Raw genomic sequence first — 25,684 nt, forward strand, 5'->3', positions numbered from 1 at the left:
CCCTGATCGAGGTAGAGTTTCGCGGAAGAGCGAAAATGCTGCCCGTGATGAGAGAAAGCCGATGATGCCCAATTTCAAGGTCTTGGCCGGGTCATCTTAGGTCAACACCCAAAAGAAGAAAAATCTGTCCACCTGCTAGAACTTAGTGAGCCGTAGCTGTTATCGGGGTCCCGAGTACGAGTTCGATGTTAGTCTTGAACAAAGATGATGACTCCATGCATTTTGGGTAGATCGGGTCGGGTCAGGTTAGGTCGACCAGCAGGCTTCCCGCCGGCCATCTAGAGTGGGTGACTGACAACCACCAACGATGGCTTCGTAACATGTTACATAACCATCATTTATCAAAACTACTTCAACGGTTCAAACGGGCGCTAAACTAGAAATCAGCCCCAAAAACCACTCTTGTAAGTGGAAGCAAATAAAACTCAAAAAAGTTAACCAAGGTCATCCATATTCGAATCAGGGCCAATTTTTTTTTAGAATAGGTGTAAAATTCATTAACTCGAGGTCACTGGAAGTTTCGTTCGTTGCAATATACTCCTTTTTGCGCGTCTTATTAGGAAAGCCCCAGAGGGATCCACCATCTGACCCCATTTCCCCTATGCAGGCAGGTCCGAGGGTAGCAGGGCTGAGGCTAACCAGGTACCTACCTCGTAGTTACTGATAGGTCATCCGACGAATCCACTGCAACCATTATTTTGACAATCAGACAAACGCTTGGGTCAGTTTTGACGCGCTCGCTCATTTGAGGGATAAAAAGGGACTAAAATCATATTGTCATGATGAAATCATATTGTCATGCCCACAGCTTATTGACCTATAAGCAATAGGGACTAGGGAGCTCTTGAAACGATTCTGAATCTGACGTTGTATTTGTTGATGTTGCTGACGCCAACTTCCCTGACATGATAGCTAAAAAAAGCATATTCAGCATCGCCAAAAGTGGGGGGGTCGACCCCCCTGGTTCTGACGAGTGGGGGGGTCGCGACCCCCCCGACCCCCCCGTCGGCGACGCCCCTGGTTGTGGCTAAGAGTTAAGATACTGACAAAAAAAAAATAAAAAGAAAAAAAACTGAAAATGGGGGCACCACCAAAATGAAGTGGACGAAATCCGTTGAGTTTTTAATTTTGGGTATAGGTAGGGGCACCACTTCGATTCATGACCCTCCCCTTGGAGTTTTCCTGGATCCGCCCCTGCTACCAACAAAAAACCATGACAAGATAGGGAAACGCCGAACTAACTACGGAAATGGAGAGAAAAAGTTTTAGCTTTAGTTAGAATTAGTGAGGTTTGTAGTTTTTACCAAATTCACAACGTGTAAAAGAAACATTAGTGATAATTAATTACACCAATAAAGAACAATTGGGATTGAAATCTATCAAATACTAAATTATCATCGGACTGATTTCAGTAAACCTTGTTAAGTTGTTGTTGATCGGTTCGAAATGGAAATGTAGAAACGGAAAAATGCGATTTATTGACTGCGAGACGTTAGGCCGAAAAGATACCCGAAAAAGTAAACAAGTATGGCGAGCGTCAGTTTTCGTCCCGTGCGCCACTCACGCCGCTTGGCGCGCACGGACAGCTGAGCGCCGGCAGGGGCGCTCCCAGGCACACAGAGGTGGGGCCGCAGAGGCGGTCCAAGTCTACACCCCCTATACCCGAACACAACATCCCCCCTCGAGACAACAGTCGTCAAAAACACACAAAAACACAACACTGCACGACGTTGTCTGACAGTCACTCCTCATACGAGGTCGCACCCCATTGAACTCGGAGCCGGCCAGGAGCGCGGCGCTGCCGTCGAGAACGACGCGGGAGAGCGGCGGCGGCGGTCTCCACCTCGGGTGACCGCACCGGCGGCGAGCGGCACACAAAAGGCGCACCAGCGGCGGGTCGGACTGCCCGCTCGGCGGCGACAGCGGTGCGCTCTGGCGGCGGCGGCGGCGGCGGCGGCGGCGGCGGCTGGGGCGCGCGCGGGGCGGACGGAGCCACCGGCAGGGTGGGCTCCGTCAGAAGGGGCCGATATGGGCGCAGGTAGCGGCGGTTCCGCCACAGGACCCTGCCACTGGCCGTCTTGACGAGGTACGTGCGCCTCTGACCGACGCCCACGATCACTCCGATCCGGTTCCATCGGCCGGTGGTGGGGTCTTGCAGGTCGACCCGGCTGCCGATCTTGAGCGGTGACAGCCGGCGGGTGCTCTCGTCGTATCGCCTGACCGCCTGCTCCTGGAGCTCGGCAGCCTTTTCCTCACAGACATCGGCTGCTCGCTGCCACTCAGGGGCGAAGGCGCGGTGGTGCGTGGGCACACCGGACCGAAGAGGGTGGCCAAAGAGGACCTGTGCCGGCGACCGGCCGTCTGCTCGGGGCGTGTTACGGAGTTCGAGCAGACTTCGGTCCAGTTGGTCCTGGTCCAGTTGGCCCGATGAAGACGCAGCCAGCACCAGCTTCTTTGCTGTCTTCACGCAGGCCTCCGCGTGCCCGTTAGAGCGCGGGTAGTGCGGTGATGACATCTCATGTCGTACGTCCCAGCGCTGGAGGAACCGGCGGAGCGTGCCCGATGCAAACTGGGGTCCGCCGTCTGACCGGAACACGGTCGGGACGCCCGTCTGCGAGAACATCAGTCGGAGCTGCCGCGTCAGGTGGTCCGCCGAGGCCGTGCGGGGACACACAGTGACATACGGCCACCCGGACAGCCGGTCCACGTACACCAGGTACGTGTGTCCTCCAGCGGAGAAGTAGTCGGCCGAGACTGATTCGAAGACGCGCGTCGGTGCGCCGTCCTCCTGCCACATCGGCTCCCGGGCGTGGCTGGGCAGGCGCTGACGGCACTGAGCGCAGGCGGCGACGGTGTCAGCGATCTGTTTGTCTATGCCCGGCCAGTACACACTGAGCCGGGCACGGCGCTTGGTGCGGTCGACGCCCTGGTGTGAGTCATGGAGCTTCTCCAGCACACCGCGCCGGAGGGCGGACGGGACGACCAGCCGAGCGCCATATACCACCAGCCCGTCGTCGATGGCGAGCTGATGGCGCACTCCCCAGTAAGCTCGCACTGCCGGGGGCGCCTCGTGCCGGTTCTCTGGGAATCCGGCGAGAATCACCTCGCTGAGAGCCCGGTGCTCGGGGTCGCGCTCCGCGGCGGCGCGGACTCTCTCGAGTGCTGAGTCGATCAGCGGGGCCAGCTGGACGCCATCTTCCGACCGATCGGAGGCCTGCAGCGCGGCAATGACGCAGGCGTGTAGCGGGTCGTCCGCTGCGTCCACCTCTCCGTCGTCGTCGGCGGCGGGGTCACTGGTGGGCGCTCGTGAGAGCGCGTCTGGGATCACGTGACTCGAACCCTTCTGCCAGCTGGTGGTGAAGCTGTAGGCCGACAACTTCTCTCTCATCCTTTGCAGACGCGGGTTGTCGATCGAGTTGAGCTGTTTGTAGTTCAGGATGGTCACCAGCGGCCGGTGGTCGACCACCAGGTCGAAGTGCGGCATGCCAGCCAGGTAGACATGACACTTCTTGCAGGCCCAGAGTACAGCAGCCAGCTCCACCTCGATGACGGCATACCGACTCTCGGTATCTGTCAGGAACCGTGAGCCATACTGGACCACACGCCAGTCCTCGCCGTGCTTCTGGAGCAGTGCAAAACCCAGCCCTCGGGTTTTAGCAGCGTCAGTCTGTAGCACGGTCGGCAGCTGCGGGTCGAAGAATGCCATCACCGGCGGTGACGACAGCACAATCTTCGTGTGCAGAAACGCTGCCTCGTGCTGCTCAGTCCAGCGCCAGACCCGGCGCGACTTGAGGAGGTCTCTGAAGGCCTGAGTCGAGCCTGCCAGCTCCGGTGTGAGGCCGCTCAGCTGATTCACCAGACCCATGAAGGACCGCAGGTCGGTGACGTTTTCCGGTCTCGGAAAATCAGCGATGGCGCGGGCCTTCTCATGGTCGGTGGTGTAGCCGGCCGGTGTGATCTTGTAGCCGCAGAATTTGACCTCATTCTGGGCGAACTTGAACTTCTGCGGGTTCAGCGTGATTCCTCGGTCGTCACAGCGCCGGAGGACTTCGATCACCTGCTGCAGGTGCTGCCGGTACGTCTGTGCCACGACCAGGATGTCATCAACAATTTTGACACAGTTTGGGATGTCGCCGAGCGCTGCATCGCCGCGCCGGTTGTACTCGTCTCCAGACGCACTACATCCCATCGGACAGCGGACGAACTTGAACCTGCCCCACGGCGTGATGAAGCAGGTGAGGTCCTGACTTGACTCAGCGAGCGGCGCCTGGAAGTAGCCCATCTTGGCGTCCAGAGTCGACATCCATCGGTGCCCGGCGGGCAGACTCGTCACGGCATCGTGAGGAGACCGGCAGGGGTACGTGGGTCGATTCACGTACCGATTGAGTCCCGTCAGGTCCACGCAGAGTCGAAACCCGGACGGGTTCTTCGGCACGCACGAAATGGGATGACACCATTCCGTCGGGTAGTCCACGGGTACGATGATGCCGCGGTTCAGCAGGTCGTCCAGCTGCGCCTTCACCTCCGCCCGCCAGGCGAAGGGAATCGGTCTCGCGGCGGTGACCGACGTCGGACTCGCGTCGGGCCGGAGTTCGATCTTCATCGGGCCGCCGTCCATGACTCGGAGAGTCGAATCTTGCCCGAACACGCGCGGGAAACACTGCACCAGAGCGGCGGCATGAGCGGCACGGACCGCCTCCGGTGGGTCTGAGTCGCTGTTCCAGGCCGGCAGCGGACCGCCGAGGCCGGCGGCCGGGCTGGGTCCATCGGCCGGCGGCGCCGGCCCGCCCGTCTCGGCCCCGGTGGCCGGACAGAGCCTGTCACGCGGCGTCTCACACGGGGTAGGGCGGTCGCTGGCGCATCGAGCAGAGCCGGCAACGGCCGGCAGTGCAGACGGTGTGACGTCATCAGAGGGTGTGACGTCACCAGAGTGAGTGGTGTCATCAGTGGGGCGCGGTGCGTCCTCGACAGACCGGATCTGTGCCGGAAAATCCCTCGGCAGAATCCCCAGCGCCACACAGTCGAACCAGCTGAGTAGCAGGCCAGTCATCTCCTTGATGACGAACACGGCGGCGGTGGTCGATCGGTCGCCCAGCTCCAGAGCAGCCTGGAACGACCCGATACAGGTGAGCGGGTGTCTCCCCACTGCTGAGAAGGGCTGGCCGATACAGGGCTCCAACTGCGCTGGTTCCACGCAGATAGAAGACAGGCTGTCTTCTCCGATGACTGTCGCCTCGGCACCGGAGTCGGCCCGGGCCGCCATGGTGAACACACCAGCTGCGGTAGACAGTCGAACAGACACGGGAGGTGTCGGCCGTGTAGAGACGCCGTTTACATAGACGTCTCGTATTAGACGGCCGATGTGCGGCTCTGGTGCTGCGTGCTCGACGGGGGCAACGGTGCTCTCGCGCGCCACCTGGACACATACCACTGCAAAGTGGCCGCGCTGGCCGCACGAGTTACAGGTGGCGCTAGTGGCGCGGCACGCCGCCGGGTCTGCGTGGGCGGCCCGCCCGCAGCGGCAGCAGCGCGCGCCGGCCGCGCCCGCGGAGCGCCCGCCAGGTTGGGCCGCGGGGCGCGCATCGCGCGCCAGGGGGCGGCGCACGCCAGCTGCACCCGCGGAACGCCCGCCGGGTTGGGCCGCGGGGCGCGCATCACGCGACTTTGACCGGCGGTACGCTGACAGCCGGTTCAGCGATGCGTTCGGCGCGCGGAGATCAGAGCAGGTAGCGCGGGCGTTTTCCGACGCACGACAGATATCTACGGCCTTCTTCAGGTCGAGTTCCGGATCCTCCAGCAGCCGTTTTACGGTTTCTTCATCTCGCAGGCCGCACACGATCTTATCACGCAACCGTGAATCGTAACAGTGCGTGCAAAAGTCACAAAACGCGGCGAGCTCCTTTGCACCACACAAAAACTCCTCAAAGTTTTCGCCCTCCTCTTGCACACGGGCGTAGAAGGCCCGACGGTCCACCAGGACACTGCGTTGTTTTCGGAGGTGGCTCTCCATCGCGTCCACCACCTCGGAGAGGGGAGAGTCGTCCGTGACGCTGAGGCCGTAACGCAGCACCCGGTGCCAGTCCTCGTCCAGGAGGCTTAGGAGAGCGGCTCGCTGTGCAGTAACAGGTAGTGCTGACGCGCCAGTGAGAAGCATATATCCGTCCAGCTTTTCCCTCCAAACGGCGAAGTCACGCAGCGACGTAGATGACGACAGATGCGGCGCCGGTGTCGCAGCAGCCGGCAGCCGCACGGACGGGGCGGCCGCCGGCGGCCGGGTCGCGGGGGGTACCTCATCCCCGGCGACGACAGCGGGCGGCTGTCGATCGGCGACCAGCCGCTCCACGAGCTGACCGAGGCGCTCCTCACGCTGCGCCGACAGCTGCGCCTGCTGCAGGAGCAGCTGGGTCAGTTTATCAATGTCACTCATCACGCACCTACCACTGTTCACTGCACTTTAAAATCCGCATACATAACCAGTTACCGACCGCGCCATGTTAAGTTGTTGTTGATCGGTTCGAAATGGAAATGTAGAAACGGAAAAATGCGATTTATTGACTGCGAGACGTTAGGCCGAAAAGATACCCGAAAAAGTAAACAAGTATGGCGAGCGTCAGTTTTCGTCCCGTGCGCCACTCACGCCGCTTGGCGCGCACGGACAGCTGAGCGCCGGCAGGGGCGCTCCCAGGCACACAGAGGTGGGGCCGCAGAGGCGGTCCAAGTCTACACCCCCTATACCCGAACACAACAAACCTGTGTCTGTATTAACTGGTTACTGTAACGTCTGTAACTGGTGTGTCTTCAACTGGTAATGGTGTCTGATTGACATACCTACTTCAGCAATCAGTTTGTCGCTGTACCTACATCTGCTACCACTTAGTGCAGCCCTTCTCCTGCTGATTGTCCATTTTGTCAATGCTCATATCTTTCAAGTGGAGGTTTATTTGCCACTGGGTCTACAGTGCAAGGTTATTCTTATCTTGCACTCTTCTGAGATGAAATGATAGGAACTTGTCATCTTTGCATTCATCTGAGATGGAAAGATAATGTCTTGTGGGTTCATAACCGAAAACCAAGCGTAAAAATTATAGAGCGTCAATAATCGACCATTTTGGTCGCTGTTGTGATGTAACTAATTGATTAAAAACAATTTTATTACTAAATTGAAACTATTTCATCCATGAATACATTTGAACAAAGTATTTTAATTAATTATGAATAAGACCATAATGAAAATACACAGAAAAGATATTGGATTCTCTATGGCTCACTCGTGGAATATCGGATATATTTTCCTCGCATTTTCCAGAAAAAAACTCGCTCCTTCGTCGCTCGGTTTTCAGTAAAACCCGCTTGGAAAAATATATTTGTGTTCCATTTGGAGCCATAGAGGATCATCTATGTCAATAATCTACCCATCGGTGCCCCAAAACGTTTGTAATCTCCTCCGCTCGACTGACTATCCCCAGCAATACCTACCTTGCCATAAGCAATTTGCTGCCCTCTTCACAGCACGTCCTTGCCGCATGCAGTATGCAGCAGCAGCAATCCCGGTGACCGGCCGAGCGAGAGTATCAGGTGAGTAGTGACCCTGTCACCGGTCCTCAGGGGTGCTCCATCGGGGTCGTCCACCGTCCCGGGAGATGGACAGCCGGGAAAGTGGCAGCGGTAGCTCAGTGCCACTTCGCACCCGCCCGCCGCCTCAGGTGGGTTCGTAAAATGCGCCAGAGATCGTGGGGTGAGTTTAGAGGTGCTACTTTTATCGGCGTGGGCACGGGTTCTGGCGCAAATTAGGCATCGCGCACGTGCATACAGAGCACAGTGACAATGTGGACGTCGTGGCAGATTTCAACTTAAGTCGCATCTCGGGCGATGGGAGGTACCACGGTCCACGACCATTACTGTTAGAATAGGTAGTTATTGAATCTGGATGATGGTAGGGTGACAATCACTACGCTAATCAGTCATACAGTGTTCTCTCAATCTATATAAAACGTGCGAATAAGTCGGTACATTTTTATCGTAAGTCCAGGAATTAAACCCAGGCAGAATCAATTTCCCAATTTGAACGGCGCTATGTTCACCTAACTCGTCACGGCTTATTTTTAATTCTATTCAAATTGAGATTCATCTGCAACCCTTCCCTCAATAATGACGTAGGCTCAAATGCAGGGCAAACTTATCTAAAATAGCATCCTAACACAAAAGCACTTGATCTAAAAGGGACGCGCGGGCATTTTAATGACAATTGACAACATTGCAGGTACTAGTCGAGTAGCACTTTCTGTGACAATAACATTTTATTAGCAGCACCACTGTCTCAACACATACGGTAAGATTACGTTCCTGTCCAGATTTATCAATCAAATGTGGAAGTCGCATCCGTTCAATGAGTACCGCATTTCCAGTTTCGACCATAAAATTTGAGATTAGGGACAGGAAAAGCTTCACCCATGGCACCCCATGTGCATGTGGCAGGTAGGCCAGTGAAAAACAATGTCAGCCTTGATTAAATTAATTTTCTATTGGTGGTATAGTACCGCTCTTTGGCACTTGGTTCGGTAATACCACCCCGGCTGGCGCGTTGGGCAGAGGAACGTAAGCCGCTGGGTTGGTTCTGTCACGGCAGGTATTTGGCGATCTGCTTCTGCAACTTCTTGTGAGCCACATCTTCATGGCCCGCATCCTTCACCACCCGCCTGTTGTGTGCATCCAAAAGTTCATGGCCCAGCGGGCAGCTCTGCCTTTGGCAGGCACCAGACAGGAAGCGAGGGCAGATGTGCAGCGCGTCGCACGGTTTCTTTGGGCAGACGCCGCGCGCGTGATCTACGCAGAGCGGCGGCAGGCCGTCGGCCTCTACCTGCTGGCAGCGGGCCTCGAAGATGAGCCAGCGGCGCACCAGGTCACATTGGTTTCCCTGCCAGCCGGCAGCGTGGAGTACTCCCAGATTATGCGCCGTGGACAGCGAGTGGGGATGTCGACAGGGGCGCATGTTTTTGCACCGTCCAGTCAGCCAGGCGGCGCACACGTGAAGGTCCCAGCAGATAGCGCGTCTGCAGGAAGATTTGGTGAACGCATGACAAACACTAGGCAGCCTCTGCTGCCCCCCATCAGAGGGTGGTGCTTCACCTGGTGGTGGATGAGAAACGGATGACGTGGCCAAATGACTCTCGTCTTGATCCCCATTTTCTTGCAGGGAGGTTGCCTTCATTTTTCGGTTCTCCGACCCTGGAACAGAAGGCTCGGCATGGGCGTTCGGTGCCTCATGATTGTCGCCTCCTACCGATGATGAAGTGTATCTGCTCTGGGGCTCCGTCGGCTGTTGCGCTGCTCCACCTTCACCTGGGGAAGCAGCTGTCGATGAGGGCGACATGCGAGGGATACCAGTGGTTTGAGGATGATGAGACTCCTCCCCAGCCGGCTTGTCGATGTCAGCTGCGCCGCATGAACATCTTTCACAAGCTCTTGGCTGGGTTTCGCTTGGAATCTTGACAGGGTGCCCTCCAGTGGAAGAGGGTGGTTTGGCCGTACTCTTGGCTTCTACCCTCGGCTGATTTTCTGGTTGACCAAAGATAATAGTCACACTGGTATTTGCACCTCCTTCGTGGCTGGAGACATGAACCTTGCAATCACTATCAGTGTTTTCATGGCTTACCTTCTTATAGTTTCTCGTCCCTGGGCTTTGGCTCGGCGGATCAGCACTCCTTGTCTGAGACCTACCGATGTTTTCAGCAGAATGTCGAAGTGGCGGTTGTTCTTCCGCAGCCATACCCGATCTAAACCTTAGTAATTCCTTGAGCTCCTTTATCATCGGCCCTTCCTTCGCCCGCTGCGGCCTACGAAGAGCGGTCCAGTCTGCTTCCATGGTACAGAAGTTTTCAGTCACTCCCCTTGTTCCAGTGAGCGTGGATCGAACGGAGATTGCGTGAATCGGAGGGCCTCATATGGTGAGCTCAAGACGGGTGAGCTGTTGAATCTTCCAGTGGACTCAGACTTACGCGGAACGCTGCAGTAACGTACCTCTCGTCATCATTGTAGCAGCGGTCTGATGAAGAACGCCCATGCCTTCAGCCGGGTGCCTTGAATCCGACCTGCCTGCAAAACGCACCTGGGAATGGAGGGTCAGGATCCGTTACGCATGGATAAGATTTATTAATATTGAGCAAAAAAATGTTTGAATCTATTTTCTACGCATTAATTGCATTTAACCCATAGCCCGTATCGGCCTTTCTTTAGCGTCTGACGTATGGGGGGGGGGGCGATAGGCCCCCTCCCAGCCGCTCGGCCTTTTATAAGGCTAGAGCTTCGCGGAAAAAGAGGGCATTGCTCGTGAACAGCGAAAGCCGATGCTATCCAATTTGAAGGTACTAGGTCGTTGGTTGACCCTCCAGGTCAGGTCAGTAGCCCAAAGGCTGCAACGATTGGGTGCCGCTGGAATTTATGAAAGGATGTTTATTGAAAGATATTTGATCAAGGTGTTACTGTTTATAGGATTTGGGGGATCCTGATATGAATGTAGCATATATGTTTTTTTTTTCTTGCAAAAAAAAAGAGAAATATTTGATATATGCGTTTTTGAGACATTTGCGAAAAAAAAATTGGGAAATGGCGTGTAAAAAGCGTCTTTCCACCAGCAGGGCGCGGATTAATTCCCATTCAAGCGTTGAATGCTGCCAGCAGTTGCGGGGAAAGCGCAAAAGTTGACCTTTGTTGGCATTCAGTGGCCTCAATGCGACCTAACTGAAAACTCTGAAACACTTCACCAAGCACATTTCGAGAATTATTCTTTTAAGCATTAGGGACTGGTTACTCCGTGTCTTTAAATCTCTCTAAGTTTTCGTGATAATTGGTATTTTCTTTTTTCGCTCCTCCCCACTATGAGAGATGGCTGGAATCCCACACAAAGAAGTGAAAACCGCTTTCCAGCTTGTCGGACAGATAGATTGTCCCATAAAAGAGCTTTTGACTAATAGTGCTTACCTGCTGGGAGTGTTTCACCGTACGTCAGCGGCTTCGCAATGCCCTCCCGACGCCTGCTCATTAACTTGGAAAACTGCCCGAGTGTGGCCCCGGACCAGGTTCTTAATGATTGATAGTTTGCTGATAGCAATCTGCAGACCGTCTCAAGCAAGGGGCGGTCACTAGTCGAGGGGTTTGTTTACTTCACCGATAGCCAGGGCACTTAGCTAATGTATTTTCAGCCCAAGCTGCTCCAGCATCTGATATCGCATTTATCTTCTCATACTCCTTTAATCCTCGGCCGTGACTGCCTGGGGTGGGGGAGGGGGTCGTTTCTACGTCCCCCTGTTCTTTCTTGAAATACCCATGAATCGAAACGTGAAACTCGGCATACCTTCTACTACAACATTTCGACGTGTGTTGTAGAATTCTAATGTAGTTTAGTTAATAACTCTTTTCGATATACCGACTTCAGTTTTTACTAACACGACATTTTCGCCACAAAAGGTAAATGTTCGAAAAATCGCCAAAACCGCAATCTCGAACTCTTAAGAACGCTTTGGGAAGGTGAAAGGTCTCAAGGAGAGCTTTCAAAAGCCGCCTCACAGGGCTCGATACGACCGTTGGTTCTCGAGATGACAGGGGGTCGGATCCCCCCTCCCCCGCCCAGGCGGTCGTGGGCACGGAAATAGCCCAGGCGCCAGGCGGTTTCGGGTTCCTAAAGTTGTCCTAAAGTTCCTAAAAGTTCCTAAGTTCCTAAAGTTCCTAAAGTTTAGTTGTCTTACCTGGCACCAATAACAGATGCTACCTCACATTTATCATTTGATGCAATGAAAGCAATATCCACATAATTAAAAACGTTTCGTGAAGTATTCGCTTCACCCTCCCCATGCATCTGACTTGATTCAGCAAAAAAAAAAAAAAGATAAAAGGAATTACATGAAAACGCTAAAATTCGAGCACTATTTCTATCTATATACTCGTAGCATACAGTTAGGGAGACCTTTCAAGGGTCAAACTCAGGATTTATTGGATCACTGACTTGGCAGATTTAAAAACTAAACAAAATGCGAAGTAAGTTTATTTTTGTCTGGGGCAATACTAGGCCATGCGAGGGCGAATTAAATATGTAGTGCTCACTGCTCAAATGTAAGGCCAACCACTTATTTGCATCACCATAGTAAACTAGCAACATACAAGCGTAGACTGTGCGATGTCAGATGGCCTATTCAGCGTTAGCATGTGTATTGTGTATTCATTTGGAAATGCATGGATGGCACGGCTCACATTGCATTGTATGGTGCTTTATGCAGCAGTTGCAAATAACACTTAATAATCAAGGTACTTGATGAAAGCAGAATATGCACAATACACATGGGAGGGGATAATGCCCTTCCGGTGGCACGCTATGCGGCGACTAACGTCGGGGAATATGATAATGTACGAAATTTCTATTCAATTCAAGCTTCGTTTTTTTCGGCTACTAGTCGTTTGTCATTTTCGTTTCGAATTTTCGACATTCGCATCAAGGTCGTTACGTCGTAGTATTTAGTAGCTGGAGGGTTGTGGTATTCCACGGTCGAAGCTAACATCGTAATCCTTGTAAAACAACGATGCGTTACAACGATGCATGCTACAATGATGGATGAGTCTACGGCTGTCTGCCCACATCAGAGCAGGCGAGGTGGCTTTGTCATGGATTCCCTGATGCTGGTCAAAAGATCCCTGACCGGCATATTATCGTGTCCATGCTGGGCCAGGACAAGACGGTTGTTGTCGTCCCCGACGAGGTCGTGGCCCCGCGTACAGCGCCTCGCCGCACACACGTCGGTCAGGAACTCTGGACACATGTGCAGTGCGTCGCACGGCTGCGCTCCGCAGGCGCCGCGCGCGTGGCTGACACAGAGTGGCGGCAGGCCGGCCGCCTCCAGCCGCTCGCAGCGGGCCTGAAAGAAGAGCCAGCGTCTGAGCTGGTGGCGCTCGTCCTGCTGCCAGCCGGCGGCGCGCAGCACGGTCAGGTTGTGCGCCGTGCGCAGCGAGTGCGGCAGCGGACAGCGGCGCAGCACCGGACACCGGCCCACCAGCCACCGGGGGCACAGGTGCAGGTGCGGACAGTCCTCCCACTCGCACTCACTCTCGGCGGAGAACTCGGCACAGACGGTCGGCAGCGGCCGCAGCGCCGAGTCCCCGCCCGGAGCCGGAGGCCCGCCCGGAGCCGGAGGTCTGCTCGAGCGGTCCGGGACGGGCGGGGGCCTCTCCTCGCTGGAGAGGTCGAATAGACTGGAGCCGCTCAGCGCGCTCCTCATCCCCCGGCGAGGCCGCACAGACGCATAGACTGGCTCGTCGTAAGTCTGTTGGGCAGATAAAGACAGGGTCGACCCGTAATGTTGACGAAGTGGCTGGTGCTGTATCACGAATTTCTCTCTCTTCTGGCTGGCTCGTCCCTGGCTGGTTGAATCTCTGATGCCTGATTCGGAACTAGACAAAGTTATCGTTGGTCTTTTTACCTTCTTCCGCACCCACATAGTCGCCGAATATATTTTCTGATGCCACTTTCTCGGTGAGCTGTCGGCGGTTTGCCGAGTGTCGGCCGAGTCGGCCTCGCTGCCAAATGACGAAGGAGGTGATGACATCCTTGACATCGTGCTCGGTTTTCCGCCCGCTCTTCTGATGTACCGGAGGTCCTGAGTACTCCTGCTATGACTGAGCTGGAGAGATGCCTCAATAGATCCCTCAAGATGGAAGGGGGACGTGCCGCTTCCAACGACATTGCTGTAGTTATGAACCTGAACTCCGCTTTCGTATACCTCGGAGTAATGGCCCTCGCTGGAGCTGAGGGCACTACTGTTGTAGTACATAGAGCTTGTTTCAGACATGACTCCGGCCCTTTGCCACATTGATGTGTGCTACTGCTGACGTACGCTGTGTCCTTCGCTGCCACACCGGTCTGAAGGTTAGGGAGGTAGCAAGGTCCGCCCTCGACTGAAAAAGAAAAGAGGAAACATCATTCATTTTGTGCGATTCCTGAACAACAGTTGAGACAAAAACCATGGAAGCCAAAAGCTCCTTCGAGGGCATTATCCTTCTCGTAACTTTCAAGTGTGAGTCTTCAAATGCAGATGTTTTACATCTGATTTGTTTTTTAGACTTCCTATTGGTAAAGCAAAGCTAACCATCGCTCGGCGGGAGTCTCCTTTTACCATTTCGCTCCTAATTTAGGTACAGACTCGCGAATAATCTATTTGAAATCATGTATAATTTTCTACTCAGAATTAATATACATATACATAATATACATACATACATATACATAATATATTTGCGATCCGGAAAATGTTCACCCGACGGGAGAGCGTATCGGCGAGATGCACGCGTGCCACCGACAGGGGTGACCTGCACCTGTGCAGATGTAATTTGAGTGCATCGCGGCATAGTTTCTCTCGCCGAGCAGCCTCAGCGTGGAACTCACTACCATCGCCTGTCCGGGAGGCGGCCACAATTAGAGCTTTTACGGCAGCGCTGAATGTCGAACAGCACATCGATATAATGTAGCGTGGTTCACTGTTTTATATATGTTTTATATCTGTTTTAAACACCATCTTTCTGCGTTTTTTAGTGTTTTGGTTTTCGATGTGTATGGTTGTGGTTTTATATGCTTCATGTACTTGACGTGGAACAGTAATACCCAATTGTTTGGAATGTTCCAATACACTGAACTGAACTGAACTGAACTGAATAAGGACCTGTGTCCCTTAACAGTACACACCGAATGGTACCCAGTTTCAAGGTCTCAACCATGGGCGTAGGAACGGCTGGAACATTGTGGGTGCATGGGTGCAGACATCCAGCCATGGCCGGTGAAGCGGTGGGGGGGGGGGTTGGGAGCGACACCCGAGCGAAGACTCGTTACAAGCTTTGAGGGGGGTGTATACCATGTCGAAAAGGTACCGACTGATAAGTGCATTTGGAATTAATTCGCATGTGTAGGGGGTCGGATGAGCCCCCCATAGTTTTTCGCAAATAACTCGCGCAAAAAGCGGCCGATCGCGACGAAACTTTAAGTACCCTCGAGTTGATCAGTTTTACACCTACTCTGAAAATTTCATGACCCTGACCCAAAAGACCTTTGACCTGTGACCTGATTCTCGAGACCATGTTTGGCCGGAATCGCGATTTGGCGTATGTTAACTCACATTATAATCCGTGCGTTTCCAGTCTTTTTGTGATTGTAGACGTCCAAACATGTGAAATAATGTTCGTCCCATGCATCACGGTGGGTGTGATGGTCACCTGAAGGTCAGGTCAGGTCATTGACCTTTGATGACCTCGGACTATTACATGATATTCGTGGTCAGCACCCCGAAAAAAACGGATAACAGCTTCACTTTACGCAGTTCTAGTAGGTCCCGATTTTCACGACTTTTGGAACATTGACCTGACCTGGAAGGTCAACCAATGACCTAGGACCTTAAAATTGGGTATCATCGGCTTCCTCTCGTCACGGGCAACGCCCTCGTTTTTTTCCGCGAAGCTCTATAGAGCTTCGCGGAGCTACTATCGAGCTATAGCTCGATCAGCCCCCCCCCCCCCCCCTACACATTAGAAGCTGGAAAACGCCGCACACATGCGAGGGTTAATATTGTCAATATTGACTATCGCAAAAAGTAAAAGCGGCCAACCTGGCCATTTTCGAAGATATCGAGCTAAAAATTTTGACAGTGGGTCATCGGCTCGGTATGTGTTCAATCACATGCTCCATTTCCTTTTTTTCTTCAGCACAAATGTAAGTTTTGAAGACCATCACAAAAGCAAATGCTTCGAAAGATGGATAGTGGGCAACATATCCTGAATTTGCCGTGCTGCATGGGAAGTAGTGTTGATGAGAAAAGGGGTTTTTGGTTCAGATTATTGTGGGTGCAGAATACATTGTCTGCACCCACTGGAGAAATATTGTGGGTGCAGCTGCACCCTTGCACCCATGGTTCCTACACTTATGGTCTCAACCCTACGCGCCGGGGGGGGGGGTACGACCCCCTCGCCGTTTCGCCCCTGGTGGAGCGCTAGCGCATCGCGGAAAAACGGGCGTGTGCGCCGTTACGAGACGCAGAGATTGGTACCCGATTTTAAGGTCATAGGTCAACCGGTGACTTCTAAGGTCAGGTCAAGTGCCCCAAGGTACGGTTCCGTTCTTGGTGAATAACTTCGCAACAAATGGCCGCAGAGCCGCGATTCTTGTGGTTAATTTTGCAGCTTGCTAAACTATGAAAATGTCAGCAGCAGTTTTCGACGATAATTTTTGATGAAGAACATGCTGTAGCGCAGGGCATATTTTAACAAATTTTTACTGCGTCCCAAAGTTGAGCAGAGGGCACGTCAGGGGCGCGGGAACTACTTTCCGACTGGGGGGGCACACCATAGTAGAGATCAACCTAGGGTACCCCCAAATCTAGTTTTCTCACCGGTTTTAGGCCACTTATTTTTCACCCCTCGGCTTTATCAACAAAAAAGAAAACATTTGCAAAAAAAGTGTGGTATTCCGTCTCAAAGCTGTGGGGGCACCACCCCCACGGCCCCAGAGTTGGGGGGGGGGGGCAAGTTGCCCCCACTGCCCCCCGGCTCCCGCGCCTATGGGGCACGTGCTACGACTAAGGGCACAGGGCAAGGAACAGAGTAGGGCACTGAGGAAAGCAGAAAGTAGGGCACGGCAGGTTACAGGGCATGGCACAGGACATTTTAGAGGGAAGGGTACAGGTCAGGGTAGACAGGAGGGCATAGGTCAGGGAACCGGACAGGGCACAGGGCAGGGACGCAGTGGGTCAAATCAGCAGGGGCTACGTCCCAAGGCGAGGGGGCTGCGTCCCAAAATGGGACGCAGTAAGTGCCTTAAAATATGCCCTGCTGTAGCGACGAATGAGCTCAGCTCAACGATACGAATCGACCGATAGATAGGCGATATGCAGCATGTCCTTTTCAAGTGTAGTGATGACATTGACCTGAGATAAAGCTCCTGAGCTTGATCACTTGAGCTCAAAAAGCATAGTTTCGTCTACCCTATACTTTGCACGTTTAGCCGACAGGAGCATAATGCCGATCAAATTTATTAACCCTATTCCTGGCGGGGGAGGGCCTCAGGAGCCCCCCCTGAGGTTTTTTGGTTATATCTCCCAAACGCTTTGAGCTAGGAAGCTCAAATTTTCTGACTTTTTCTAAAAGGCTTTTACGCAACATTTCTGAAAATTTTGAGTTGATCTGACCTCAGGTCAGGTCACCAGAGGTGGTTTGGTGACCCTACCCCAGAAAAGTTTGCAATCACGCCAGAGCTAGTTTTTGACCGATCAATTTCTTCTCTTCAGGCTTTAGTTAGGGTACCAGTATGTGCAATTTGTATATCTCAGAATTTTCATATCTGTGACCTGAGGTCAGGCCAGACTCGTGACCTTTACATTGCAAGCCTATGGGAAAATATTGAAACGCCTCCTGCTTCGTGTAAACGAGTCAAAACCACCCAGTTCTTTCAGTATTATGGAAGATTATCTCATCAGTGATGATCCTGGTGCCGCTAATTGACAGGGGCACCGGCAAAGGTCATCTGAGGTCATGTGACGTCATAAATCGTTTTTCTGTCAATAAATCACGACATGATGGTGCTAAAGACTTCTAAGTGGTACCAAACTGCTCGCCTGGTCAAGGCGCGTCGTTTGGTATGCAGCATGACCATACCCCACAACCTCATTGATGAATGACCTGACCTTGACCTCAGGTCAAATTTTAAATTGACCTGTGAAGGTCATCACATACTTATTTCGCATCGCCTCGGCGAGAGCAACAAAAAATGTATTGGTTTTATGTCTCTATGTTTCTTAGTTTAAAAGTTATATAGGTAACTAATTCCAAAACATTTTTTCGTTGATGACCTCTGGTGACCTCAATATTGACCTGACCTGAAAATGTTTTTGTAAAAGTTGTAGATCTTTAACCTTCGCCCCCGTGGGGGGGGGGGCATATGTTACCACCCTGTCGCGTTTTTCGCGTGTGAATAAAAAACCGCGGCGCGTAGCGCCGCGCCGCTCGGGGTAGCTTTTGGTACATCAATTTTGGACAATGTGTGAGATTTTTGACCCCAGGTCATGTCAGGTCAGGTCACCAGGCCAAGTTAACTGACCAAGCCTTAAAAAAAGTTTGCAATCATGTCCAGCCTGCAGTGTTTGTCAGAAAGGTTTTAAACTTGGTGGATTGCATGCTGTTATGGGAGCCTACAATTTGTATATCTCGGATTTTTTATATCCGTGACCTAAGGTCAGGTCAGTGGCATGACCTTTCCATTACAAGTCAATGGAGAAAAATGAAAATGCCTCTAGATCCGTGTGTACGCATAGGAACAGTCCAAATATTTCAGAATCACAATGATTTAGTCCACTCGTGATGACCAAGGTGTCATTTTTGCTGATAGCCTCTAGAAAGGTCATCCGAGGTCATTTGAGGCTACAAACAGTTTTTTGCCAATAACTCGCGATTGGAAAGAGATAGAACGCTGGGGATGGTCTCATTGTGTTTGTCTTGTTGAGACGCATCGACTGATATGCAACATTACCTTTTCCGGTCAGGTCATGACCTTGACCTGAGGTCAAATTTTTAAGTTGACCTTTCAAGGTCAAATTATAGTTCATTCGACGCGTCTCGGTGAGGGGAACACGATTCTGGCAATAGAAATGTCGTGGCTTTTTGTAGTCGAAAGTTATTGTCGAAAAACACTTTTCGTAAAAACAGCTATTTTTGGAGTTTGTGCCCTCTGGAGGCTAAACCGTTGACCTGAGGACAATATTGATAATGACCTTTTCAAAAGAAGAGTTCAAAAGCTATCGATTGCTTTTCCATGCGTTTTTCTAGCTACCATAGTTCCTGAGATAGGGGCATGTTTTCTGAAAAATATGACAATTCGCAAATTTTGACCTTTGATGACCTCTGGTGACCCCAATATTGCTCTAAGGTGAAAAATGACCGAAATACTTTCAAACGTACGTATTGAGAGCTATCGACTGCTTTTTACCGCGTCTTTCTAGCCCTCTTAGTTTTTGAGTTAGAGGTGGGTGGTAACATATGCCCCCCTTCACTAGGGCGAAGTTGGCCGAGACCGCCACTGGGGCGCGGGTTAAACGACCTATCAAACGCCGTTCGCCGTTTGTCGCTGCGATGTGCAGTTTTTTAGATCTGAAGGGGGGCCGAATCGGCCCCCCCCCGCCAGTTTCTTGTCCCGGCGGAGCCCGCCAAGAATAGGGTTAACCCGCACCTGGGCGGTGCTCGGCGCCAACCACGCCGGGCCGGCGGGGGTGCTTGAACACCCCCACCCACCCACCCTCCCCACCCCATCCACCCACCCACCCACCCCCTCAGCCCCCTTCTAATACGGCTCCTGGGACATGTAGCGAAACGCAGTAAGCGGCAATCGAAAGAGCATCGAAAATAATGGGTCAAGCATTTCGGTCATTTTTTAGGTCAGGTCAAAGTGTAGGTCACCAGAGGTCATTAAAGTTCAAATTTTGTCTATTTCAACCTTTTCGAATCACCCGACGGGTAATTCGGGAACCAATAAAGCTACAGCGCCGCGGAAAAGCGCATTGGACAGCTTTTTTAACCCGCGCCCTGATGAGGGGGCCATTTTGGCCCCCTGTGGTTTTTCTTAAATAGCGAGAAAACGGCGCGCAGCGCCATCAAATTTTGGGTACCATCCCGGGCATCAGTTTGACACCTTCACACAAAATTTCAAGTCACAGGTCACCTCGGGTCAGGAGTTATTGAGGTCAAACTGAGGTCATGTTCGAGTAAAAATGAGCAAAAAACATGACATCTTTAAACGCTCACCAAATCTACAGTTAACAAGCAATTTTAAAGTTCTTTATGTGGTTGTGTAGAGAAAAGACGGCGCTACAAAACTGCTATCTCGGATTTTCGAAATTTTTTGTTTTTATCCCCCAAAATAAAAATAAAATGATTTTTTTAAGAAAAACTAAAAAAAAATCCATTTTTTTCGAATTTCGAAAAAAACGAAATAAAAGTGATAGTCCCTGCGCTCTTCGACATACATACCAAATTTTAAATCGATACCTCCGTTTTTGGCCAAGTTATAGTGAAAAAAACTGTTCAAAATTGATGACGTCAAATTTTTGAACTCAATTTTTAGCAATTCTAGACCACGTAGCGCAGGACGGAGACCACCATTGAACTCTCCGTGACAAGCTGCATCGAATAAATACCCATTTTATGCAAAATATCAATTTAGAAATTTGTCCTAAATTGACCTGACTTTGACCTGACCTTGACCTGACCTTCACTAAAACAATCTCAACTGCCCCCAAGGGCTGTCTGTCCCACATAATCGCATTTGACATAAAATGGACCATAAAACATGCATCACATAATATTTTCAAATTGTGACCCTCAGTGACCTGACCTCTGTGACCTGACCTGGTATCAGTTACTCAAATAGCAAAATATGTGTTTGACGAACATTTCCCCATCGATGATTTTCAATGAAATGCATTTTACTCGATTTAACAACGCATTTCTTGAAATGTCTGTAGACGGTGAAAATTCGAACTTTGACCTGACCTGTGACGTCATCGGTTGGACCGAGGTCAATGAAATTAGGTCATGAGGTAGTTCCCCGCTGGGGCTATCCAACGCCGTTTGCCGCTTGTCGCTATGTTGCGTGGTTCTCGAGATCTTAGGGGGACAAAAATGCCCCCCCCCATCAGACCGCGTTGCTCGGCAGACCCCTGATGCATCAGGGCGCGGGTTAACACTCTTTTTGAGGAGTCGCACCGCCTCATTTGCTTCTTCGAATTGACAGCTTCCTTAGGTTTTCACCGAGTACCTATGATATCCAACGGGGTACGTACAACAGGTTATCTGGCGAATGCACCAGACTTGACCGAATCTGACTAAATCTCAATCTCACAATATTAGTGCACAGAATCCCGTAGACATAATTTCAGTTGATAGATTTATATCAATGTTATTGATAGAATTTAGAAGATAAATTAATGATTGATTGTTTTATAGATCAGGCAGGCAACCAACTACCAGGCAACTACTAGTGCCACATCAGATGAAAAAATACGATGAAACAACCGAAACAACCAACAACAACTTAACCCTCGCCCGGCTGGGGGTCCTGGATTTCCACGCCCTGCTGGGGGGTCACCAGAGGTCAGGTCACCAGAGGTCATTGAAGGCAAAATTTCGCCGATTTCCAGGTCGAATGTCAAAAATTTCCAAGAAGCCAACGCATAACTCGGGAACCAATAGAGCTACAGCGCCGCGGAAAAGCGCATTCGATAGCCCTATTAAAGGGACTATCCCACCTTCTAAAATGTTGTTAAAACCAGTTAAATTGTGCCCGACTTTATAGATTGGATGACCAGGAACACGGTTCTGGCATTTATTTTTCATTAAACATCATAGGCTCCCCATATTCCAAACACAAACTTTCAAATATGTGACGTCACAGCCCAAAATTACCTCCTTCCCCAGGCCACATTACTGTCATAAAGCTGATTCTTTTTACTCTGTAGGCACCACAACAAAGTTCAGACCAAGTTTTAAGCGATTTTTCAACGAACAAACCCATTTAAATCAGAATGACTAAACGAGGTGACGTCACACTAACGGTCGCTCCATGTTGAAGATAGGGCCTTGTACAAGGCCCATTTTCAAATGAAGGGAACGAATTTCTTCAACACCAAGAGGCCGCGGGGGTTGCAACCTAGATAGATAGTGGTTTCTGAACCTCGCCGCAAACTTGGCTATCTCAACTCAAACCCCATGTTAACCCGCGCCCTGCTGGGGGGGGGGTGTTTGAACACCCCCCCTTGTGGTTTTTCGCGAATATCTCAAAAACGGCGGCGCGGAGCGCCGCCGTTTTTGGTACACCTTATCATACATCAATTCTACACATGTTGTGAAAATTTCAGACCAAGGTCATTCAAGGTCAGGTCACCAGGTCACTTGAAGTGACCTCACCTCATAAAAAGTTTCAATGTCTGTCATAGCTACACCGAGTGACCGATCGCTTTGAAACTTTCAGCGATTGCTAAGAGCAATAGCATGTACAAAATGTATATCTCAGAATTTTGATATCGATGACCTAAGGTCAGGTCAATTTTGCGACCTCCCCATTATAAGTCAATGGGAGAAAATTGAAATGCGCCTCCTTTGGTCGAAAGACATTATAAACACTCCCAAACACTGAATTACAAGTGGTTTAGACACACTGAACATGAAAATGGTGTCCGTGACCCCTGTTTATGCCCTGAGGTCATCTTAGGTCACGAATGGTATCTAACAGTTTTTCGCAAATAACTTTTGATAGAGGCATGCTAGAGCGATGAAAACGCCTTAGATGTGTTCAGCTCGACGATACGGATCGACTGATATGCAACATGACCCTTTCCGGTCAGGTCATGACCTTGACCTGAGGTCAAATTTTCAAGTTGACCTTTCAAGGTCAAGTTGTAGTTCATTCGATGCGTCTTGACGAGAGGAACACGATGCCGGTAAAAGTAAGCTCGTACAAGGCTTGGGTCAAAAGTTATTGCAGAAAAACTGTTTCCGAAAAAATCGGCTATTTTTGCAGTTTTTGCCCCCTGCAGGCAAAACCGTTGACGTTAGGTCAAATCTGAGAGAATTACTCAGAAAGGGCGTTAATAGGGCTATCGAATGCGCTTTTCCGCGGCGCTGTAGCTCTATTGGTTCCCGAGTTATGCGTTGGCTTCTTGGAAATTGTCGACATTCGACCTGGAAATCGGCGAAATTTTGCCTTCAATGACCTCTGGTGACCTGACCTTTGACCTGACCAAAAAATTGACCGAAGTGATTTCCTCATTATTTTTGACGCTCTTTCGAACGCCGCCTTCCGCGTATCGCTACGTGGCCCAGGAGCCGAGTTAGAAGGGGGGGTGTTCAAACAACCCCCCCCCCCAGCAGGGCGTGGAAATCCAGGACCCCCAGCCGGGCGCGGGTTAAAGGTGGGATAGTCCCTTTAACGCCCTTTCTGAACAATTCTCTCTGATTTGACCTAACGTCAACGGTTTTGCCTGCAGGGGGCAAAAACTGCAAAAATAACAGATTTTTTTTTCGAAAACAGTTTTTCTGCAATAACTTTTGACCCAAGCCTTGTACGAGCTTACTTTTACCGGCATCGTGTTCCTCTCGTCAAGACGCATCGAATGAACTATAACTTGACCTTGAAAGGTCAACTTGAAAATTTGACCTCAGGTCAAGGTCATGACCTGACCGGAAAGGGTCATGTTGCATATCAGTCGATCCGTATCGTCGAGCTGAACACATCTAAGGCGTTTTCATCGCTCTAGCATGCCTCTATCAAAAGTTATTTGCGAAAAACTGTTAGATACCATTCGTGGCCTAAGATGACCTCAGGGCATAAACAAGGGCCACGGACACCATTTTCATGTTCAGTGTGTCTAAACCACTTGTAATTCGGTGTTTGGGAGTGTTTTGCATCCAAAATAGGCGCATTTCAATTTTCTCCCATTGACTTATAATGGCGAGGTCGCAAAATTGACCTGACCTTAGGTCATCGATATCAAAATTCTGAGATATACATTCTGTACATGCTATTGCCCTTAGCAATCGCTGAAAGTTTAAAAGCGATCGGTCACTCGGTGTAGCTATGACAGGCATTGAAAGTTTTTATGAGGTGAGGTCACTTCAAGTGACCTGGTGACCTGACCTTGAATGACCTTGTTCTGAAATTTTCACAACATGTGTAGAATCGATGTATGATAAGGTGTACCAAAAACGGCGGCGCTCCGCGCCGCCGTTTTTGAGATATTCGCGAAAAACCACAAGGGAAGGGGGTGTTCAAACACCCCCCAGCAGGGCGCGGGTTAACCCGCGCCCGGCTGGGGGTCCTGGATTTCCACGCCCTGCTGGGGGGGGGGGGGTGTTTGAACACCCCCCCCCCCTTGTAACTCGGCTCCTGGGCCACGTAGCGATACGCGGAAGGCGGCGTTCGAAAGAGCGTCAAAAATAATGACGAAATCACTTCGGTCAATTTTTTGGTCAGGTCAAAGGTCAGGTCACCAGAGGTCATTGAAGGCAAAATTTCGCCGATTTCCAGGTCGAATGTCGAAAATTTCCAAAAAGCCAACGCATAACTCGGGAACCAATAGAGCTACAGCGCCGCGGAAAAGCGCATTCGATAGCCCTATTAACGCCCTTTCTGGGTTATTCTGTCAGATTTGACCTAACGTCAACGGTTTTGCCTGCAGGGGGCAAAAACTGCAAAAATAGCCGATTTTTTCGGAAACAGTTTTTCTGCAATAACTTTTGACCCAAGCCCTGTACGAGCTTACTTTTACCGGCATCGTGTTCCTCTCCTCAAGACGCATCGAATGAACTATAACTTGACCTTGAAAGGTCAACTTGAAAATTTGACCTCAGGTCAAGGTCATGACCTGACCGGAAAGGGTCATGTTGCATATCAGTCGATCCGTATCGTCGATCTGAACACATCTAAGGCGTTTTCATCGCTCTAGCATGCCTCTATCAAAAGTTATTTGCGAAAAACTGTTAGATACCATTCGTGACCTAAGATGACCTCAGGGCATAAACAAGGGTCACGGACACCATTTTCATGTTCAGTGTGTCTAAACCACTTGTAATTCGGTGTTTGGGAGTGTTTATAATGTCTTTCGTCCAAAAGAGGCGCATTTCAATTTTCTCCCATTGACTTATAGGGAGGTCGCAAAATTGACCTGACCTTAGGTCATTGATATCAAAATTCTGAGATATACATTTTGTACATGCTATTGCTCTTAGCAATCGCTGAAAGTTTCAAAGCGATCGGTCACTCGGTGTAGCTATGACAGACATTGAAACTTTTTATGAGGTGAGGTCACTTCAAGTGACCTGGTGACCTGACCTTGAATGACCTTGGTCTGAAATTTTCACAACATGTGTAGAATTGATGTATGATAAGGTGGACCAAAAACGGCGGCGCTCCGCGCCGCCGTTTTTGAGATATTCGCGAAAAACCACAAGGGGGGGGGTGTTCAAACACCCCCCCCCCCAGCAGGGCGCGGGTTAATTTGACCAAATCGCATCAAAAGTGCATATAAACGAAATGTGAGCCAGGTAACCGTCGTGAAAACGACTAATATTTCGTGTTACGAGTATGTATTCGATACACATGCTAGAAAAAATGACATGATAGAAATAAGAAAAAATAAATCAAAACCAACACAAGTAGGTATAATACCTAATGCAAGAGCAAAACCTGCATGTCACGGTGCTGGCTCCTTCGGTGCCTGCTCTTAGCTGCTCACCTACCTTCGAGAAGCCGCCGGAGGACTGCCTGGCCGAGTGTTGACCGGTGTTCGCCGGACAGTCCGCTTGGGCGGGTCTCACGAGGCGCGCCGATGACAAGCCCGACTGGGATGCCGGGCGCACCTCGGGCACTATCGGCCACAGATTCCGAGCCCAGATAGAGCCAGAGCTCAGCCGGACCCGTCCTTGTGCGATAAAATGCCGGATACCAAAGCTATTTGAAGCGTATGTAAGTAAATGTGGGGGTCCTTTCAGTATCCCAGTCAGACCTCACCCAGCTGCTATCGATCCTATCAGCTCTTCAAATGAATCAGGGGGTCTGTGTCCCGTAAAGTGCTAGGTCTTCGATAGCAGAGGCCGAATGCCGGATAAGACCAAGCAA

General features: G+C 51.0%; 2 protein-coding genes across 2 annotated transcripts; both read right to left on the reverse strand.

Moving 5' to 3' along the window:
* Positions 1–1,748: 1,748 nt before the first annotated feature.
* Positions 1,749–6,427, reverse strand: LOC122390942 (uncharacterized protein K02A2.6-like). The gene is made up of 5 exons (XM_043384396.1): positions 6,290–6,427; positions 5,752–6,112; positions 5,018–5,277; positions 2,104–4,660; positions 1,749–1,798 (listed from the first exon to the last, which is right to left on the reverse strand). Exons 1-5 carry the CDS (start codon positions 6,425–6,427, stop codon positions 1,749–1,751), a joined length of 3,366 nt encoding a protein of 1,121 aa, XP_043240331.1.
* Positions 6,428–12,007: 5,580 nt separating this feature from the next.
* On the reverse strand, positions 12,008–25,667 carry LOC122390941. The gene is made up of 2 exons (XM_043384395.1): positions 25,306–25,667; positions 12,008–13,938 (listed from the first exon to the last, which is right to left on the reverse strand). Exon 2 carries the CDS (start codon positions 13,851–13,853, stop codon positions 12,627–12,629), a length of 1,227 nt encoding a protein of 408 aa, XP_043240330.1. The 5' UTR covers positions 13,854–13,938; positions 25,306–25,667; the 3' UTR covers positions 12,008–12,626.
* Positions 25,668–25,684: the final 17 nt, after the last annotated feature.

Source organism: Amphibalanus amphitrite, unplaced genomic scaffold (genome assembly GCF_019059575.1).
Source record: "Amphibalanus amphitrite isolate SeventyFive unplaced genomic scaffold, NRLGWU_Aamphi_draft 000416F_arrow, whole genome shotgun sequence".
In the NCBI taxonomy this organism is placed as follows: domain Eukaryota; kingdom Metazoa; phylum Arthropoda; class Thecostraca; order Balanomorpha; family Balanidae; genus Amphibalanus; species Amphibalanus amphitrite.

Bases quoted from the DNA above. Each gene is read 5' to 3' on its own strand.
- LOC122390942 (XM_043384396.1), bottom strand. From the start codon at position 6,427: ATGAGTGACATTGATAAACTGACCCAGCTGCTCCTGCAGCAGGCGCAG. The intron at 5,278-5,751 runs GTGCGTCGGAAA...TGTCTACCGCAG, and splicing joins GAAGGCCGTAGATATCTGTC to CTGGTGTGTTCACCATGGCG. The intron at 1,799-2,103 runs GTCAGAGGCGCA...TCTCGACGGCAG, and splicing joins CGGAGTGATCGTGGGCGTCG to CGCCGCGCTCCTGGCCGGCT.
- LOC122390941 (XM_043384395.1), bottom strand. From the start codon at position 13,853: ATGTGGCAAAGGGCCGGAGTCATGTCTGAAACAAGCTCTATGTACTAC.